General features: G+C 31.4%; 2 protein-coding genes across 2 annotated transcripts in view; one reads left to right on the top strand and one right to left on the bottom strand.

Moving 5' to 3' along the window:
• LOC143049739 (steroid 17-alpha-hydroxylase/17,20 lyase-like) overlaps positions 1 to 22,630 on the bottom strand; it is a 109,606-nt gene that overhangs the window by 6,000 nt on the left and 80,976 nt on the right. Inside the window, exons 7-8 of the mRNA XM_076223436.1 lie at positions 1,927 to 2,138; positions 1,180 to 1,308 (exon numbers count right to left, since the gene is read on the bottom strand). Of these exons, the coding sequence (XP_076079551.1) occupies positions 1,180 to 1,308; positions 1,927 to 2,138 (341 nt within the window). The remainder of the gene's footprint in view (positions 1 to 1,179; positions 1,309 to 1,926; positions 2,139 to 22,630) is intronic.
• On the top strand, positions 7,215 to 22,055 carry LOC143049743 (steroid 17-alpha-hydroxylase/17,20 lyase-like). The gene is made up of 11 exons (XM_076223453.1): positions 7,215 to 7,373; positions 7,865 to 8,013; positions 9,153 to 9,230; positions 10,254 to 10,352; positions 12,037 to 12,130; positions 12,600 to 12,755; positions 13,647 to 13,858; positions 17,146 to 17,274; positions 17,686 to 17,790; positions 19,565 to 19,699; positions 20,134 to 22,055. The coding sequence occupies exons 2-11, from the start codon at positions 7,866 to 7,868 to the stop codon at positions 20,484 to 20,486; spliced, it is 1,509 nt and encodes a 502-aa protein (XP_076079568.1). The 5' UTR covers positions 7,215 to 7,373; position 7,865; the 3' UTR covers positions 20,487 to 22,055.

The following is a 22,630-nucleotide window of genomic DNA, read 5'->3' as shown; positions in this document are numbered from 1 at the left end:
CGCATTAGAAAACGTTAGCTGTAGCAGCGTGCTTACAGCCGAAAAAAAAGGATTGATATATTTGTTTCAAATGGTATTTCTTCTCCAAGGAGTATTTGGTAAAGGAATAGGGTAACGTTGTTTTTTTTAACGGATCTGAAATACTAGACAAAGATATCATTTACCTCACACTCTTTATAAGTCATGCATTTATGTGTGAATCGTTGTTTGAGTAAAGACCAGTGGCAAATATTTCTGTGTACGCCAAGTCGATTCGTCAAGACCTTTTGAGGGGAAGGGAGGCGTGGGCTATAGATTTTTTTCAGGACAAATTTTGGTCGTAATAAATTTTAGCATTATATATAATGGCAGCTGAGGGTGAAACAAACAAAAATTTTTTCACGGCCAAAAACTGCAAATTTTTTTTTTCAAAACAAAATCCATAGCCCACCACCCCCCACCCCCTGCCTTTATGTTTTATACTCAACTATAATAGCCCCCCCCCGAAAATCAATTGGTTGCTGCCTTATGGGTTCGGCAATGATGCTGCCTGAGGATGCTGCTTTGAGTCTTGATCAGGGGTTAATAAAGTACGTTAATTTTACCAAAAAAAAACCTTTAAAATTTAGACAACAATTTCTGTAAAGAACTGTACTAATTTTTTTCAAAAATATCAATTTTACTAAAAAAATGGTTTCCTCCTTAAATGTATACAGGGTAAAACTAATGTTCTAAATGCCTTGTTTTGTGTACACTTAACCCACACAAGGCCTACATTGACTATCGACTGTGTGTAGATAAAACATGATTGAAACTACATGTAAACATTGAGTTTTATCAATGGGAACGCAATTGTGTTTAGTTTACGTGTGAGTTACACTAACACAACACCGAATTTAGGTCAATGTGAACACGGCCTTAATCTTGCAATGAATTGTGAGTTTTTGGTCCCTGTTGTGACATTTAGGTGATCAACAACAATAAGAGCATTATTGTTTTGCTTTTTGTCTAAGTGAGTGCAAGGTTTTTATGTAAGAATTTAATGTTAAAGGTTATCATAGTATATTCGTTCTTTTGCAAAAGAGGGGCGAAAGTTACCAGAGGGACAGTCAAACTCATAGATCGAAAATAAACTGACAATTCCATAAATAAAAATGAAAACATATGTGATCTTAATGTGCCACATATTTGTGAACTCACCGTTAAATATATCCATTAGCGTTTGTCTTAGATGTGTGTTTGTTAACTGAGACAACACTTCATCTTTCTCTTCTTGTTCTGCTTCTTTTCTTGCTAGTAACAAGGAATCAGTAAAATCTCTTATTTTGTCTGAAATCATTAATGCGAATATTACTTGTTAAATAAACAATACATTGTAACAATTGTTTGCAGTCAAGATTTTTACAGATCTTTTGAGAGAAAATCTAATAATTACGATATATTTGTTAGTTGCACAATTTTAACCTTTATTTATGTTCTAGTAATATAAACTTCCATCGCATACAGTCATATATAAGATAAAGCTGTGAAGAACAGTTCAATGGGAATCCATATAAAACATTATGCATAAATAGTTATCAAAGGTATCAGACTTATAAATCAATACGCCAGTCGCGCTTTTCGTCTAAGACTTATCAGTGACGCTCAGATCAAAATAGTAATAGAGCCAAACAAGTACAAAGTTGAAGAGCATTTATGACCCAAAATTCCAAAAAAGTGTGCCACATACGTCTAAGGTTATGCCTGGAATAGTATTTCGAATAAAAAAAAGTAAAATCACAAAAATACTGAACTTAGAGGAAAATCAATTCGGAAAGTCCATAATCTTTTGCTAACTGTAAATTTATAAAAATTACCATATAATTGATATTCATGACAACACCAAAGTCATAACAACTTATCTTAAGCAAAGGGCATTGTGTAAACATACAAAGCTTGTTGACATACCAGAGTTAAATGTTTTATCGTGTTCGTTGAATTTCTTTGTGACTATAGAAACAAGTTCATCCGCCAATTTGGTAACCGTTCTGTACTTGTTTGTTGTCCATATCTTATACATAATTGGGAACATGTCTTCAACGAAACCTTTCCCTGTCATTTCTGTCAATTCATGGTCAATTTTCATAAATGTCACAAATTCAGGATCATCTAGGTCAACACTAAAAGAAGAAAAAAAGATGTTCTACAACCTTACTGGATAATTCGCACTTTTCTAGATCATTTTGTTTTTTATGAATTAGCTAAAGTAACACTTTAGTCAGCAACTTTCATACAAGGCTAAAATAGATATGCATTATAAAGGCTTACATCAAATTACAATTATACACATTTCAGGTTTAAATAGATCTGTTTTTGTCAACATAAAAATGTTAAGATTCTTTAAATCTGCGGTGAACTGAATTAGTAGGGTTCGTGATTCTTTTCTCTTTTTGTTTCTGTTAAAAATTGTTATTTGTTTACTGTTGTTTGCTTTTTGTCTGTTTGTCTTTTTCATTTGGAAATTGCATTGCCAGTTTATTTTCGACTTATGAGTTCGAATTTCCCTTTGATATCCTTGGCCTCTATCTTTACCTAATGAAGACCGCCTAACTCACATACGCTAAGAATTAAAAAAATGCGTTAAACAACAGGTTTTATAAAAGTTGTGTAAATATATGTAGGCAGTTATTACTCCTCAAATATTTGAATTAAAGACCTATAGAAAACATGAGAAGATGACATCAATACAAAGCGGAGTAAACCGATAGGGGCGTGTATTTTTTTTTATCAGTAAAACGTTCTTATACCAATGCAATAAAACTCTTTCTTTGTTGCTAAACGGAGCTTCCGTAACAGATGACAGCACATAACCACTACAATGTGGATTTAATTCAAACTCAAATCATTTGTGAGTAAAAGCAAAAATTAACTTGCCTTATAACAATGGTTATTAATTTGGTCTCTTGTCTTATTGGCAATCATACTACATCTTTTTTCTTTATATTTATCAAGTATGTACCTTTTTAGGGTTTTCTTTCTTTTGTTTGTACTTGTATGTTATTTCTCCATTATATATATTCAAATGTAACACCTGAAATTTTCCTTTTTCAAATCTTATTTTAATCTGAAGGACGCATGCAGCCTACACTTGTCTTTTTACCATGTTTACATCTGACGCAAAATATCTACTTGATTGCTTATTGTTCGGATTCCAAAGATGAAAACAATGTTTTGCAGATTTTTTGTTGTTGTTTTTTTAATTCAAAATAATATAATTTTATATTTTAATTGTTTTTCAAATTGCATTTAGATAACTGTAAGCTTGGGTCCAGTGAGCGTTGTTATGTCTATTTCAATTACTGACAGAAATGTTTTTAATGCGAGCTTAAACGTCCATGCATTTATCTTTTCCAATTATAGTATTGACCTGAAAGGTGTAAGCTAACAAATTCCACTCATATCCATTTATTGCTTACCTTTTCCCAAAACACACAGCATTAAGAATATTGAACACCATTAGATCTATGTAATTTTCTGGATTAAATGCTCCGGTTTCTTTTGCCATTAAGGGCAAGCATTTATTCATTGACTCATGAAGAACTGCTGCGAAATGATTTCCAATCATATATTGCCTACAATAAAGGTTTCTGATTTTATTTTAATGATAATCATTTCACTTCACTTTTCAATTATCAACAGTAATACTTGTAATGTTTTCACGTGTTTTGAAGCGAGTCGGGTACAACATATTTGCAAATGTAGTTTTGTTTTGTAGTTATCTTACTTAATGTATAGCATGACGGATATTATTAGTTACATAGTGTGCTAGTGACCTAATATGATATATACAGGGTCAGTAAATTCCATATAGGGTGAGAGCGAAGCTGGAACCCCATATGGAATTTACTTACCCTGTATATATCATATTAGATCACTAGCACACTATGTAACGAATTTATCTTACCGACTATCTTTATTTGTTGCATTAAGACTAAAGTTGTCTTATTTGCTATCATAACACATCTTCTTATTTCTGTATAAAAGTGTTCAAGTTTTCAATTTTAAGAACCTTCTTCAATCGGTCTGCACTAAAAACTAATGTAAACGATAAATATCTATTATCAACAATACTTCTAAATAATCAAACAGTGCCTAAGTCGTTAATCCACTACTAACCGTGTATTGAAATAAGCCCCGCCTCCCTACTAACCTAATATTGAATATACATGGTCTCCACGAGGTCGTTTTTAACCAATCATATTCCTAGAAATGTATAGGAGGTAAGATAAACTGCCTTATACGGGTATGAATAATTTAGAATACTAATGTTCACGTCAATATAATTGTTTGTTGACATAATGTTGATTCGTTAAACCGGTTCGTTGACTTATCCAACGCCTTGTAAAAAATCAAATTACAACCACATGGTTAAGCAAGAAAACAAATATTGGCACTTTTATTTTCTGTTGAGGATTACAAGTACAAATTTTCAAAATTATAGATAGGGTAGATCGACTATTCAGTATTTTATTATTATCTGTAAATATTTTCGTTAAAAAAAAGAATGTACTACCACAAATACCTGATCGAAATCTTGTTTCGTTTATTACTCGGACCAATGGGATTTAGAATGACAAAAGAATAACTTTTCTCCCGCAGGTAAGTTCGGGCAGCTCAGTGAGTTTTTGACAAATTTTTAATGAGTTATTCAAACTCATATCTCAATATAAAGATATTAATTGACAGTGCTTCGTAAGCCTTTGAAGGCTGGCTGATTGACTCTGTATTAATGTATGTTAAAATGTAATATCAGGTTGCACTATAAATAAGTATTCTTCCCCGTCACTCTAAATGTATGATCACATTTGTTTTTCTATATCTTGATTATGTTAAATATGTTAAAACGTATGTCAGCTTTAGATTGTCTGTTAATTCATCCTCACCTTTTGTATTGTATAGTCTTAGGCTTTCAAAATGTTTGAAAAGGAACAACTGAGACTTCCGTGTATATCAATGATTCAAGCGTTTCATATATCTATTATTTTTATGCACGGTTATATTTTTTACCATGACCTTATACGCCGATATAAATAGTTTCCTTTATTATTGATGATTAGACGTATTACTAGAATTTCACTTGACTGGATTGAGTTTAAGAATTTCGTTCATTCAAGACCAGTCCGTCTGTAGACAGGAGTTTTGGGATATTAAGCTCTACAATGAAGTGTCCAGTTATTCGTCCCATATCATACACTCAATTCTTTTGTATATGCGTTTTGTGACACTGATTAGTGATTATAATTCAATAATAGTTATAACAGCAATCATCCTTATCACACACATCTTCAAACGGACTGTCCTTATGCAAATTAAAACATAAGCTCCGCCCGATCAGTTGAAATAACATTGGTAATATACAAGTATATAAAGAAAAACAATTGGCAATTGGAGAGTATGTGGGTGGGACAGCATTAATTAATCACGAACAGACCGGTTTCCGTGTCTATTTTATGGTAAATAACGGCAACAGCTGTTCGAGATGCATAGAATTATTCAGAATGCTGTATATGACTTAGTCTAGTGTGGTGAACATAGAGTCAACACAACTAATGCAGATAATTTCTGAGCTTGTCCTTATACCCATATGTTTGCTGTTTGAAATGCTTGAAGTTTAGAGGGATTTTGAACCTTACTCTCTGTGATTCATAAAAGTACATAGATTTAGAAAGACAAATAAAAACATAATACAACAATTCTATGATCATAAATCATAATCACAAAATGGTCTTGACAATGGACACTAAACTATGGATTTTACCACGTGAAAAACAATGCACAGGTGCTTTCAATGAAAATAAATTAAACCTGCTGATTTTTAATTTAGACGATAAGAAGACGGATAAAATGTCATAACTATCCTGTAAAAACTGCTATTTGTGCAAGTCAAATTGGAACCTTACCCCCAGAAAGCTCCTAGATCATCAAGGGTTTTGATGGGGTTCTTGTTGTTCAGTCTTTAGTAGACTGTTGTTTTTTCTTTCTCCATTCCTTTTTTCCTCTTCATTATCAGTTTATCTTTGACTTATGAATTTGAAATCCCTTTACTGCCACTTTTATACCAGAATGTTAGACTTAATTATACACATTTCTTCCATTGCGGTCTATTTGTTTATGAAAGCATTTGCTCTTCCAAATTTCATAAAAAAAATATTTTTATACATATAAAGGTTATGAAATATTGCTTATTCCGTGAACCAATTCATTTTACATTGAACTATAATTAAGATACTATCTTTAAGACAGGGAACATAAAACAACTACTAGAAGTTGACTAGAAAGAATAAATCAAACTTATACCTTAATGCCTTTCCCGCAATTTTTCTGTGCAGTTTCCATGTTGGTGTATTATTCGCAAAAGCAATATTTTTACCCCCTTCGGTGAACCTATCAACTTCAATGTAAAATGTTTGATTTTATACAAAATGAATATCTTTCACATTTTTAAAAGAATGATTTGGTTGTTGTCGCTTTGACACATTCCCCATTTCCTTTCTCAATTTTAAGTAACTTATTGTTTCCCTGGTATAAAAAGTTAAGACCGACTAACCGGCAAATCGCATTTCTTAAGAAAACGCATCAACCCCGTTAGTTGCAAATTCTACAACCCTGCGCGGAAAATTACATTTTAGACAATAGAAACTTTACCGAAACCAGCATTATTATATTGAGAAACTGACAAGGATATGTCTCATATAGTCGATTAAGGACCTGAGATTGATAAATGATCGGTTCCTTCCATACAGTACTAGATGCAGCATTAACAATTCTCAATAAGGAAAATTCTTCACTTTATTATTATTTTGTACGTTTCGAAACCAACTCGTCTTATTTACACTTCGTTTAAAAATTGCATGACTAAAATTAAAAATGTTTTATTTCCAATTAAAGATTCATTAAAGGCATATACAAGAGCTTTCGTCATATTGCACACACATGCATAAGATTATACATAAATATGAATATGATTAAAAAGGACATTAGACATGTTAAAAGCACTGGTACGAGACGAAATATTTTTAGTATGTATGTACTCAAACAGTGTGTGTATATTAAAAAAAATCTCGTATCGTACCATCAGTTAAACCGTTCTAATTCGTAACCCCGGTTAGTCCAGTTCTAGTCATATGCATACAGTTGATGACAAATATTTACACAGCCTACATATCTATTGTATACTGCACAATGAACTGACACAATTATATATAAATAATGGAAGATTTGATGAGTTTATTATAAAATTAAACGTATAAATATCTACATACAGATTGTATTTTGCCGGAACGTGTATTATCGATCTGCAGCAAGGAATCCTTTCTGGAGTTAAAAATATATTATCGAGCTGCGAACCAGAGAAGGTAAATGGAAATTATTTTTAATAACTATTATATATATTACATAGAACAATGATGTCAGGTTAATTTATAAATGGTTGCCTCCAATTAACATGATTAACCCCAGTGGCAAATATTACATGCATATATCTACCTCTTTAAAGATAAAATGGCATAATCACTTTTTTGGACCAGATAAACGTATATATGCTAGACAAGTTTCCGACCGTCAACTGATAATGAAAGTTTCAATATCACATGGCAGACAGATTTAACGCATACTTGTCATTCAGGAGTTTTTCCCTATTAGTCTTTGTTTAATTGGCATTTAAAAAAAAAAATTGCAGATGTATTTTTGTTTCCAATAAAGAACAGGTTAAATGTTTACCCTGTTCAGAACTACAATCAAAATTCCCCTAAAACTGTAATTGCTTATAAGTAAGAATCGTACAATTAGCATTTAAGTTTAAACTTTTTATACCTTTAATTGTATTTTCATTTACCTGTACTGACAGAATGTTGAGTTCAGTTATATCAACGTTGAATATCCAGGCAGTTCTAGTTGGTTTAGTAGTTGTACTTATTGTATACAAACTCAGACAAAGATGGAAGTATAATCTCCCTCCAGGACCATTTTGCTGGCCTCTGATTGGAAGTTATGAAGGTAATAACATTTTGTATGGCCTCTGATTGGCAGTTATGAAGGTAATACCATTTATTTGGCCTCATTATTATGTATGCTCAATATAACTAACAGCTAGTACTAGTATGCCAATTAAGTGACTTGTTGCTTAAAGGCTTTAAAAAGATATGTTTCCTCTTACCAGACCGATTGAAAGGAGTTGGTCCGGTAAGGGCTGTTTTTGGCCTCAAATTTCAGATTCATCTAATGAAAGTTTTTGGACACTTTTTAAACACTTAAGTGTCTATTTCAATTGATTCTAATAGTGTATGTGAAAGATTTTAACTGATTTAGTAATAAGAAACGTTCTGATTCAAGCTTAGATATGAAAATTCTATCAAATATGCCAAAAAACGTCACTTTTCAGATGGTTTTTGTCAAAAATAAAAGTGGCCGCATCCGTGTTCATCCTTAAATTTTATAGATGTTTTGTATTATCATCAAATACAACTTACATTTCAATATTATGAATGAACACAAATGCGGCCACTTTCATTTAAGACGGAAACCTTCCAAAAAATAACCAAACTGCCAAAAATTCTGAAGATTTCAGTAATTTAGCATGACTTAATGATGCTGGAATGCAATATTTGTGCATTGTTTTGTCAAAAACAGCTCATATTTATGTAGCAGAAGCATTTTACTTTCCAAAATATAGCTTAAAGATTACATTTTCACAATTTTCTAAAACTGCTTTTTTTTGGGGCCAAAAAGGGGTCTTACTGAACCTACTCCTTTATAGATCATAACCTAAAAACTATTTTCTCATTTGTAAAAAAATATTTCATTATCAGACTATATTTCCTACTAAGAATAAACATTTTACCTGCTTGTTAACCGGTTTTCAGTCAGCATATCAGGAGAACACGATTCTTATTTTGTCCCCTTTCCATAATTTTTTTGATTAGATTTAATATGTTTTATGTATACGTATTTGTGTTTTCTGGATAAGTGTGTGTTTTTTCTGTTTAAGTAATATTGTGTTTCCTGTCTAATTTATTGTGTTTTCTTACTAAGTATTTTTATTTTCTGCCCAAGTAAGATCGTTTTGTCTAGTTATTAAATATTTTGGTTTACTTGTTTGTATAATTCAGATTAATGCGTAATTTCTTCAATTTCAGTTATCCAAGCCAAATTTCTACATGAAATATTTGTAAAATATGCGAAAAAGTATGGACCAGTGTTTACTGTTAGTGCAGGTAAGTAAACACAGTTGGAGAGATATTACATCAAAATGCATTTTAGTGTGTAGATAAAGGTCATTGTTGATTAGCTTGCTGAACCGTGAAGATACAATTAGGCTAGGTAAACTATCCTCCTTTAAGAGTAGACTAGTCCGACAGATAACAAATCAATCTGTCTGTAGGACTAGATTACTCCGAAAAGAGGGTGGTATACCTAACCGTATAATGACTCCACGGTTCAGCAAGCAAGCAAGCTAACCAATGATATTACCTTTTAACAACACACTCAATGCAATTTGCTTTAGGAAAATCAAGAGCTCGAAATAACTAGGTTAAAATAGTGTCATTTAAGGAGAAATTGGCGACACTGTGTTTATTTATAGATATAATTTGATTAAAATTTTATATATGTATACCTGTATATTTTATTTCATTTTTTTTCAAGTTTTTAATAACACAAACATGTTAAAGATCGATGTTCCGAATTAGTATAGTTTGAAAAAACTAATGGGATTTAGAACATCAGAGCATGGTAGAATAATGACAAATTGTAAAATGGTAAAAGGAAATGGAGAATTTGTCAAAGAGAAAACAACCCGATTATAGAGCACAAAACAACACAAGGCCACCAATGGGTTTTCAATGTCTCTAAATAGGAAAAGAAAATAATTTGCCTATTTAAGATAAAAGGATTTATCAAATTTTGCCAAAAAAATATATTTTCTAATTTCCAAAACGAAAAAATGAAAAAAAAAAAAAAAAAAAGAAATTACGCAAACACATTACAAACACAAAATATCAGATAAACAACAACAAAAAAAAACTGAATCAAATTGGAAAAACACCAAAATAAAAAAACGAAAGATACATGCAGTGGATACATCGGGGATTTGTGCAGGATTTCTTTTTAATATTCAAAGTTAATTCAAATGTTTATTCCTGTTAAATATTATCACATATAACACCCTTTATTTTTATATTGGGTGAGAAAAAAATGACAGCTAGCTACAATGTATGTACAGAAAGCTATTTTTACAGGACCTTATCATATGGTTGTTTTAAACGATATCAACAGCGTCACAGAAGCATTGGTCAAAAGCAAAGCTGATTTTGCTGACAGACCATTCATTCATTCAGGTATGTGTAGACTTAAAACATAGATACATAGATCCATATATACATAGACCAGATACTGTCATAGTTTTGCCCCAGAAACTGACCTTATATAAGTTATATATATGCAGATTTTGATATTTTATGGCGGCCATCTTGGAAAAAGCCGCCATATTTAAAATGCAAGGTGGGTCCATAGCTAATAGGTTTTGAAATACCAATAACTACTACCATGCCAAATTGGTGCTTTTATCATCAAACCCAAATTTTTTTTACCAATCAGGCGGACTATAAGGGCATTCGGGGATACAGTTGCGATCTCATGACAAATATTTTACATTTGCATTTCACATATTAAGCAATTCAAATCTGTAATACACACAGGCTTTTACTTTTAGAGATAACAGAGGTAGAAATTTGAGACATTTATTCTATTTATCTAAAAAATTTCATTGATGATTTTTTCATTTAAATTTGTACAAATAATTTTCGCACGTAATAAAACCTAATGCCATTTTTAAAAAGAGGGGTCCATGTACTCATTTTTAAGTTAGATCAGTTTAAATCATAAAAAAAAACAGTCGAAAAGTGATTCTTTTTTCGATATGTCACAATATGAAGTCGCAAACTAACATTTTACGTTAACAACGTCATTACATGTACCTCCCCTCTATCTGTATCGTATGCTCTTAGAATGAGTATATTAAATTTGATGTATGCCTTTTTGTGCTTCTTCGTTTACATTTGTTGTTTTTATAGTGTTGCAAGTATGTTTGTTTTGTTCATACTTTTAACGACAAAATTATTTTTATGTCTAACTGTACGAATTTCAAACGCGCATTTTTATACCAGCAATGAAAACCTTCTTTCCTTTACGGGTAGACTTTATATACATAAATTAAGTGGTACAAGAAAAGCGAAATGAGTATGTTGAATTTGATGTATGCCTTTTTGTGATTCTTCGTTACATTTGTTGCTTTTATAGTGATATTAAGATGATAACACAATATTGACTGCTGTACTCCTATTTTGACATTTTTACTCTTTGAGTATGTTTGTTTTGTTCATACATCGTTGACAATGTAATGGAATTTGATGCGACTGTCATACAAGTGAGAGGTTTAGCTAGCTATAAAACCAGGTTCATCCACCATTTTCTACATTAGAAAAGGCCTGTACCAAGTCAGGAATATGACAGTTGTTATCCATTCGTTTGATGTGTTTGGACTTTTGAATTTGCCTTTTGATTTTGGATTTTCCTTTTTGAATTTTCCTCGGAGTTCGGTATTTTTGTGTTTTTACTTTTCGCTACTCTGTTACAAAAGAACCAGCTTTTTAAAAGACTATCATACAGTGATAATATACTAGTAACAGAAACATGAAAGGTGCATGTCCTTGTATTTGAGAAAGAAGCCATTTAAAATTTATAAAATATTGAAAACAACGCGTTATTAATTTCTTGTGTCCGAAGCGCTTTTCTGGATTTACCTTCATCAGGAACGCTCAAAGCCAAACATTTGAAATCCGAAGATGTACAAGTATAATTTAGCAGAAAATGAATTTTGGAAAAACAAACTTTAAATAGCAACTGCTTGAAACCTATCAATTTAGCATACATTTTAATGACATCTCTTAAAATATTTATATTTCTTTTTGTGGTAAATGATTATCAGTATAATTTTGTATCTGTGAGAAATTGTGCTTTCAGCTCACATGTTAACGGAAGGAAGTAAAGATCTAGTTTTTGCTAAATATACACCAACATGGAAACTGCACAGAAAAATTGCAGTAAAGGCATTAAGGTAGGAATCAAAATTAATGATTATTGCTTAAAACTTTACACACTTCTTTGTTATATTAATCTAAAGATCTGTTTACTTTTTGGTTTTGATTCAAAATTTTATTTTAGTGATATTTAGTTTTTTGTAAAAAAAAAAACAGGGTTGGGGGTTTCACATGTACCGCTGTGTCTCAAAACAATATATGGTTATTGCTTAAAACTTTCTCAGAAACTATTTATGCCTATTTAAAACCTCCACACAAGACGTCGAGCGTATCATGCGCTCATGGCGCAGCTGTTTATTTTGGATTAAATGCAGTCAAAATCCTATGGTACTGACTTAGATTAGTTTCCGTTATACACCTGATCTCTTCGGTGTTTATCAAGATAATGGTAGCGTTTAAGACAGACAACACATTACAATCACTGATTCCGGTTATTGCATAAAGTAGACAACAATAATAATAAGAAAAACACTTATTATTTTGTAGGCAGTATATGGCAGGAAACCGTTTAGAGGAAGTTTTACATGCTTCAATGAACATATGTTTACCTTTAATGGCAAAAGAAAATGGAGCATTTAACCCAGCAAATTACATAGATTTAATGGTGTTCAATATTCTTAATGGTGTGTGTTTCGGCAAAAGGTAACCAGTAAATTTATATACAGTTCTAAGAACATGTTTATTTTGTCATTTTAAAGTGTCAACGTGCGCAGTTCAATAAAAAAAGCTCCAGACTGTAAAACATTTGAATTCAATAGATTACCTTTTTTGCAGAGGTTTAAAGTTTTCATAAAAATTGAGAATTGATATATACTGATCAACTCGTGATACTCAATTTCAATTTAATGATAAACAAGCCTTTGGCAAGTTTATTTGTTTTGATAAGTCATCATAGATACCGGGCATACAATTTTGTACGCAAGACTCATCAGACTCAGTGACTCGGTGACGCTCGAATTAAAAAGGTTCAAAATATAAAGTACGAATTTGAAGACCATTAAGAACTCAAAGTTTAATTAGTTTAGATTAAGCATTGATTTTGTAAATTAGGAAAGATTGAAAAGCATACGATTCGTGCACATTATATCCCTTGAAATGAAAATGGAGATGCTGAAAGTGGCAAAGAGACAACAACCAGACCAAAGAGCGGAAAACAACCGAAGTCGACAAATGGGTCTTCTATACAGCGAGAAAATCCGAGGCATGCTTTAGATGGCCCCTATATAAAAATGTGCACTAGTTCAGTGATAATGAATAGTAATACTTTGTTGGTATGTTGGTAGCTAATTATTGTTTAAAATATAAATGAAGTTTTAAAAGCAATATTTATCCGAATTTATATACTTGTAAACGTTGTTTACCTCATCAACGTTTTTCAGTGTTGAATTAAATAATTCAGAGTTTATTTTTGTTGGTATGCAGGAAGCGGATTTATTTTTCCTCTAAAGTATAAATTGAAAGTCTAAAACAACATCTATCCCAATTTCATCTAGCTAAGGCTGTAATTTTTATTTATCTATTGACTTTTTTCAGTGTTGAAGTAGATGATCCAGAGTTTATAAAATTGATGAAAATTATCAATGAAATGCTTGAAATGTCAGGAAAAGGTTTTGTTGAAGATATGTTCCCCATCATGTTTAAAATATGGACAACTTATAAGTACAGAACAAGCAACAACATGAATAATGAGCTCATCTCTATCATCAAAAGAAAATTCGAAGAACACGAAGAAACATTTGATTTAGGTATGTCAACAGGTTTGATGTGTTTATACAACAATTATTACAATACGTGTATGTTTCATTATATTACGTTATTTTGATTGGCTACAAACAATCTTGCATCATTCTGAAATTGACCTTCATTTCAAAATGAAATGTTAAATTCATGATGACATGAGGTTCCACAATAAAGTGCACAGGGTAAATAAAAAAAACCTTGATAGAAATCGCGTTTTATGATCCTAGCAAAATAACGTTATTATAAGTATTGCACGCTTCCTCGTTAATTTTTTGTATCCTCTTCTATGCTGTTTATTAGTAATAACATAAACTTAGCAATGTAACTCTACTAGGTGTGTATTTTGACCTCTCTCCAGGTATGCTCCTTACCAAAACATTTGAAAATCTAAAATTGAGTGATTATAATCATGTGAAAGTATCTATGCTTCTGTAAATAAATTTATTTTAGCTTGCTTTTGTCAACCGTTTGCTTCATTTTATACAGACCAAAATTGTGTTTCAATACTTGCAACTGTGATTTTGATGATATATAACTTAGCTATAAAGGGAGAAAAAATACCAATTAAGAGGGCAATAAAGTATTACTATATTATATTTTTACAAATTCAGTCTTGACGATGAAATCACTTGAACTCAATTTCACATTATTAAAAAGTAAAAGTTTTTCTTTTCCTTTTCCTTACCTGTGCACTTTATCGTTACATAGAAACTTGTGTCATCACAAAAATATCGAACGAAGAGGAAAATTTAAAATGAACAGTCCTTGGCAAAAATGAAAAGCTTAACTCCACCAAATAAATGGATACCAACTGTCTTATTCCTGACTTAGTGTAACCAAATTTGTATGTAGAAAATGGTTGATTAAAACCTGGTTTTGAAGCTAGCTTAACCTCCAACTTTTATTATATAAACATATTAGCATTTGTTTTATTTTTTGATTGACTGATTGATGTTCAATGGCAATAATTTCATTTATGTTGAGAGTAATAGCAAATTAAAATAACAATAGATGATAAGTGTTTGTTCCGCGAGATGCGACGACTGGATTAAAGGGCTGGAGATTTGAACTGAGCGACATCTGTTGACAGCTTGTCCTCAAATTTTCTCCACTTGATTCTTTTGTCTCATATCCGGGGTTTTAAAGGACAAACCAGATGATTTTTTTTATTGTAAATGTTGCAACATGCAATCTATGGACCCACCAAAGGGTTGAAGGATTAGTTACGATATTTTACTTCAAGAGAGACAGGCACTCAACTAACACGAGACATTACGTTAATTTTCTAATTCTGACTGGACACAGCTGCTAATCTATATGCGTGCTCAGCCATCAAGACTCCCAACTTTTAAACTGGTTCCTTTCTCATAACCGTATTAATGTGTTTTACTTTTATAACAGTATACCACAAATGGAATTCACGAAAATCAATATACCTTAAAAAGTACATAGTAATAAGGTCTAATGAAAAATGAAACATCAAGATCAAAGAAAGAACAAAAAGTGAAATAATATAAATACAAAACTCCAAAGAAATTAAAATCAGAAATTTAGTCCTTAATCATGTGGCAAAATCAAAAATCAAATCAAAAGTCATATAACAAACTTATGTACAAAAACACTTCACAGAAAAACACATACACTTTCATCTACAATTACTACATACAAAACTACTTAACCACATTTATTTTCAAATTTGATTGTGCCTTTTTTTATTCTATTTATTAAGATGTTGTAGAGTTTGATTTCTTGTATGGACACTAATGTTAGGTTAAAATCTCTATGTGTTGCCCTTCAAATGTTTAACCTGTTTTTAGCTCACCTAGCCCAAAGGGCCAAGTGAGCTTTTCCCATCACTTGGCGTCCGGCGTCCGTCGTCGTCCGTCGTTTAACTTTTACAAAAATCTTCTCCTCTGAAACTACTGGGCCAAATAAAATCAAACTTGGCCACAATCATCATTGGGGTATTTAGTTTAAAAATTGTGTCCGGTGACCCAGCCAACCAACCAAGATGGCCGCCATGGCTAAAAATAGAACATAGGGGTAAAATGTAGTTTTTGGCTTATAAATCAAAAACCGAAGCATTTAGAGCAAATCTGACATGGGGTAAAATTGTTTATCAGGTTAAGATCTACCTGCCATGAAATTGTTTTCAGATGAATTGGACAACTGGTTGTTGGGTTGCTGCCCCTGAATTGGTAATTTTAAGGAAATTTTGCTGCTTTTGGTTATTATCTTGAATATTATTATAGATAGAGATAAACTGTGAACTGCAGAAATGTTCAGCAAAGTAAGATTTACAAATAAGTCAACAGGACCAAATGGTCAGTTGACCCCTTTATGAGTTATTGCCCTTTATAGTCAATTTTTAACCATTTTTCGTAAATCTATGTTATCTTTTACAAAAACCTTCTCCTCTGAAACTACTGGGCCAAATAAAATCAAACTTGGCCACAATCATCATTGGGGTATCTAGTATAAAAATTGTCTCCGGTGACCCAACCAATCAACCAAGATGGCCGCCATGGCTAAAAATAGAACATAGGGGTAAAATGCAGTTTTTTGCTTATAACTCAAAAACCAAAGCATTTAGAGCAAATCTGATAGGGGTAGATGATGAATTGGACAACTGGTTAGTAGGTTGCTGCCCCTGAATTGGTAATTTTAAGGAAATTTTGCCTTTTTTGTTATTATCTTGAATGTTATTATAGATAGAGATAAACTGTAAACAGCAATAATTTACAGCAAAGTAAGACCTAAAAATAAGTCAACATGACCAAAATGGTCAATTGACCCCCTAAGGAGTTATTGCCCTTTATGGTAAATTTGTAACAATTTTCATAAAATTTGTAAATTTTTACTAACATTTTCCCCTGGGCCAATTCTTATAGATAGGGATAATTGTACGCAGCAAGAATGTTCAGTAAAGTAAGATCTACAAACACATCACCATCACCAAAACACAATTTTGTCATAAATCGATCTGTGTCCTTTGTTGAACATTCACATAGACCAAGGTGAGCGACACAGGCTTTTTAGAGCCTCTAATTGCTTTTGCTGTTTTCTTGTTGATCTTATCCTCATATCGTTTTTTATTTATAATACTGAATGTACTTTAAATATAGTTCTAGAAAATAGCTAGAACATATTGAGTTGAGAAGGTTGTTAATGGATAAAAACATGTAATTTTCCTTTCAATAGATTGGTAAACACTAGCTGTCACATTTGTTGTTTTGAATAACTTTTTTTTTAAACTTAACTTAAAAAGAAATGATCTTATTACTGATTTCAGACAATATTAGAGATTTTACTGATTCCTTGATACTGGCAAGAAAAGAAGCAGAACAAGAAGAGAACGAGGAAATATTATCCCAGCTATCTGACACACATCTTAGACAAACTTTAATCGATATTTTTACTGGTGAGTTGAAATGAATAAATGTTTTGTTATAATCTTAGAGAAATAGAAATTTGAATGCGTATTTTCTTCTTTTATAAATATGGTGTTACTATTAGAAGTTAAACATGTTATAGGAGGCAAATGAATGATGAAGAAACGCCACTCAGTTCTATATTTTGACTTTCAACAAAAAGAAGGGAATGTGAACTTTACATTCCAAGATACATATATTTTTACGAAACTTCAAAGTACAAATGGCACAGTTTCAGCAATTAAAGGTGATTTAATATGAAATTGCATTGTTTATATTAACACAAGTGCAACCTACAATAACTATAAGCTCGCAAAATGCTCAATTAATTTACCTTGTTTGTCTACATAATTTTGTTTTAATCATTTGTAATAATCTATTGAAAATATACATTTTAATAGCTGGTATCGAAACATCGACAATAACATTAGGTTTTGCGGTACGTTACATGGCTGGGCTACCAGATATCCAGAGTAAAGTTCAGGAAGAAATAGACAGAGTCGTTGGTGAGTACTTTTAAGTTTGCTTGTGTCGTTTTCTTGCCATGTTTATAAATAAACTGTTATTACCAATGATATTTTAACTGATCGGGCGGAGCTTACGTTTTAATTTGCATACGGACAATCTATCTGAAAATGTGTGTGATAAGGATGATTACCGTTATAATTATTATTGATTTCTAATCACCTATCAGTGTCATCAAAGGAATTTACAAAAGAATGACTGGACACCTCATTTATGAGTTTATCATAAAACACCTTTCTATAGATGGACTTGTTTATTATAAAAGAGGAACGAACGATATTGAAGGGACAGTCAAACTCATCAATCGAAAATAAACCGACAACGCCTGGCTAAAAATGAAAGAAGACAAACAGACAAACAATAGAACACATGACACAACATATAAAGCTAAAGTATAAGTGAACCGATAAAACTCCGGCCAGTCAAATAAAATAAATCGAGTAATAACAAAACTTGACCATCAACAAGCTTCAACTTCGTACTCTTTTTGGACTTTCCTCTTTTTTGATTTGGGCATCGCTTTTGATATTTTTGTAAACAAAAAATGTGTCTGGCGAACAAAACTATAAACCTAGTAGCTTTGATGAGAATTTTGAAAGCTTTAATTTGTTTTATAATAATTTAATTTTGCATGTAACACGTCATTTGATTGGCGGATTGTTCTTGTCTATCAGCTAATATATATAATTTTGTCATATTACCGTGATGTCATCAACGTTTTTTTTAATGATTTACTACTTTAAAAGGAATAGAGAATGATATCATAAGGAGTGACAAAAAAATTAAAATTCTGGCTATTTGAAATAACCTTAGAAATGTTGTGCAATGTAGAGTGGTATTTAAAAGTGTGCACCACATTTTTGATTTTATATCTCCATAGACAGAACAAATATTACAGTCATTCCCTTGTATTTAAAGAGTTTGATATATCTGAGTATTTTTACTTCTGTCACATAATAACATTTTCATTCATACTTTTTACGCATGTTTTTGTATAAATAAGACTTCTCTTGGTAGTAAAATCATATATCAAATTTTCCAACAGGTCACTTTGAAAGTATGATAAAATATTCTGACATTTTGACGTGCCTCATTCCATCATCTTGTTAATGGATGCTTCCTTTTCATAAAAAGTAAAATACAAAAAAACCTAACTCCAAGGAAAATTTAAACGGAAAATCCATAATCGAAAAAAAAAAAAAAAAATGTGACATTCCTAAATTGTACATAAGTTTTGATTTGTAGAAAACGAGGATTAAACCTCTGACTTGTATGTCAGTGACACAAAATGCCATTATATTGACAAAATTTATATCTTTTACAGTGAAACGAAATCATATACCAAACACATAAAAGGCATGAAATTAACCTTTTACATTACGAATACAGTCCAAGAAATTGTATTTACTTACATAATGAAAAAAGACAACAGTAGTATACCACTTTTCATAAGTCATACATCGATCGAGAGAAAACAAATCCGGATTACAAACTTAAACCGAATAAAACAACGAAACAACAGAAACACTAAAGTACAAAAAAAAAACGACAATGTAACACATATAGAAAAGAACTATAAGATAGCAACTGCCAATGATTTCTTTTTACATGAAACACTATTAATATATTGACTTATGGAAAGACTTTTTTAAAATTCCATATCTGATTTAGCTCCCTGAAAAATAAAGTTATTGACACAAAAAGTTTGTACTTTGCTTTGTATACCCAAATAAAAATCTCTCAATTTTTTAATAGGAAAAGACGGACTACCAACTGTTAAAGACAGAGAAAATCTCAGCTATACAGAAGCTACATTACATGAAGCTATGAGACTTGGTACAGCTACTCCAGTAGGTGTTCCTCATAGTACACTTTGTGACACACGAGTTGGTGAGTAATTGAATTAATCAGACTTTTACAATGTTGTAGGCAGTCTATTACCGATTTCGACATTCCTCTTTTTTTTTAAATTTGGATTGAATCAGACGTTTACAATGGTTGGGGTAGTCTTATCCCAATTTGAGTGATATTACTTTTACATTTGCACAAATTTTAAATATATTTACCGGTACAAAAAGATTACGTTTACGCGCCTTTATTTTACTGGTAAGTTTAGCAGTCAACATATTTTTTTTTGGATATGATAGAGACAATTGCAGGCGAGACAAAGCGTTCCTCGGAAATTGTATTGGGTTGTCTTTTACAGGTAGTTACGATAATCTGACAACATAATAGTCAGACGTTTGTATAAATATTCAAGGTAAAACATCTCTCCGAACTGTTCCACATATTAGTATATTAATTAAATAGTGTTTTTTTTTCAGGCGGGTATGATGTTCCAAAGGATACGATGGTTATGATTAATCACTGGGCACTTCACAATGATCCTAACCAATGGAAAGACGTGAATAAATTTGATCCGACACGCTTCCTGGACGAAAATGGAAAACTTGGTAATAAACCAGACAGCTGGTTTCCATTTTCAGCAGGCAGACGTGGATGTTTAGGGGAATCTGTTGCTAAACCAGAACTTCATCTGATTTTTGCAACAATTATGCAAAAGTTCAAGATTACATTACCTGAGGGAACCAATCCTAAAATAGAACTAGCTGGATCAGGTGCTGTTGCACTACCTGCTCCGTATAAAGTCATTCTTAAAGAAAGAAATATTTTATAAACTCTCTTGACATTGAATTTTTTTTTCTGAACATTTTTTATACTTTTAGAAAAAGATATAGACAACGCTTTCATGTCGATCCGGCCTATATTTAAAGTCGATCCGGCTCCAATAAAAAAGTATATTTATGAGGAATAAAAATAAAGATATATATTAAATGTAATTCATTAATGTTTATGAATTTTATTATAATGTAAAAGGTGAACGGTAAAAAAACGACCGGATACCATAGACAACCTCCCAGTTTAAAATAATAATTGAACTATTTAAATTTGTTTTATTTCATACTTTAAATATGTTTTTGTTTAAGTGTTGCTAAGATAGTTACAAAGAACTAGCTAGACTTCTGATTTGATACGCCAAACGCGCGTTTCGTCTACATAAAGACACATCAGTGACGCTCATATTAAAATATTTAAATCTATCCCCTGGATAAGAATATCCTTAGTATTTTGGACAATTCGTATATACAAATTTTAGTCCTGATATATATGATGAGTTTATTTACAACCACTGGGTCGATGCCACTGCTTTTGAGATTTATTTCCCCGCGGGTATCACCAGCCCAGTAGTCAGCACTATTTGTGCTGACATGAATTATCATTGATATGGTTAGATATATAAATAAACTGTTTACAAAATTTAGAATTTTTGAAATACTAAGGCTTTTTTACCTCAGGCTTAGATAACCTTAGCTGGATTTTGCAAAATGTTTAGGAATTTTCGTCATCAATACTCTTCAACTTCGTACTTTATTTGGCTTTTTTAACTTTTTTGGATTAGAGCGTCACTGATGAGTCTTTTGTAGATGAAACGCGCGTCGGGCGTATATACAAAATTTAGTCCTGATATCTATGATGAGTTTATTTGCAAACAGATTTTATTTAAATGACCATATAGTTGAAATTCGTGTCAACATCGAAGTGCTGACTATTGGGTTGGTGATATCCTCATAACGAACGAACACCAGCAGTGGTATCGACCCAGTGGTGTTAATAGTTAAAGATAATAGGCTCATAATTTTATACACAAGACACGCGTTTCGTCTACATAAGACTCATCAGTGACGCTCATATCAAAAATATTTAAAAAGCCAAACAAGTATAAAGTTTGAGAGCAATTACTTTATCTTCTGATACCATGGTATCTGTACCTGATCAAATATTTGCATCATTAATTTTATATTATAATTATTTTAAAAGATACTTTAATCTTTATTTTTCTCACTTAATATCAAACACAACTGATATATTGAAACTACATTTTATGTAATAAAAAGAATTAAGCCTCAGATAAAATAAGAAATAATATGATTTTGAAATTTATTCATATAATTTTTCGTACATAAATGACAGTGCATCATATAAGCATCTATAGGCTGGTTGGTATAGCTATACATATATATTGACTGCATATTTTTTGAATTGTAATATAGTGTATTTTATGTTAATGTAGCAAGTTGCACTTTAAAATAAAAAAAAATATTTATCTATGAATACTTTATTAAAAAAATTGATTGGCAATAGGAATAAAGGTAACAGTAGTAAACTGCTGTTTAAAAGTCATAAATCAGGGTGTTATTAATTTATTTTAAACTAAAATCGAGGGAAACGCATCAACTATGAGAGGAAAATATTGGAACAACAGGAACACTGAACTGACAAAAAGAAACCCAACAACACCTAAACACCTGAATACATAAAAACGAACTACTAGTATTAGATTACAACTATCATATCCTGATCTGGTACAGGACACATTAAGAATAATTGATGGGTTAAACCTGGTTCTAAGGCTTGCCGATCAAATGAAATATTTACATGTATTTTTCATGTGATCAAAAACAAAACAAATTACGAGATATTTTTCAGAGCTGTCGTAAGTCTCCAATCGATGTAAGATGGTTTTTTTTACCAGAAAATGTTTTACTATATGCAAAATGTTTTACTATACGCACTAAACATAGCATTGTCGTGGCTTTTTTTTTATTGTTATTTTAAAATTTTAAGATAAGTTTATGAGTATGATTTCGTGCATTTATTTTTATTTTTTTTCTATTTCTGACGGAACTTCATGTATTTAAAGTCCAATCTGTGACTTTAAATGACTAATTATGATACGAGCGCAGTTCTTATTCCTTATGC

This window comes from Mytilus galloprovincialis, chromosome 10, assembly GCF_965363235.1.
Source record: "Mytilus galloprovincialis chromosome 10, xbMytGall1.hap1.1, whole genome shotgun sequence".
Lineage (NCBI taxonomy): Eukaryota > Metazoa > Mollusca > Bivalvia > Mytilida > Mytilidae > Mytilus > Mytilus galloprovincialis.
The sequence above is the reverse complement of the archived record's forward strand: the minus strand, read 5'-3'. Positions and strand labels throughout refer to the sequence as shown.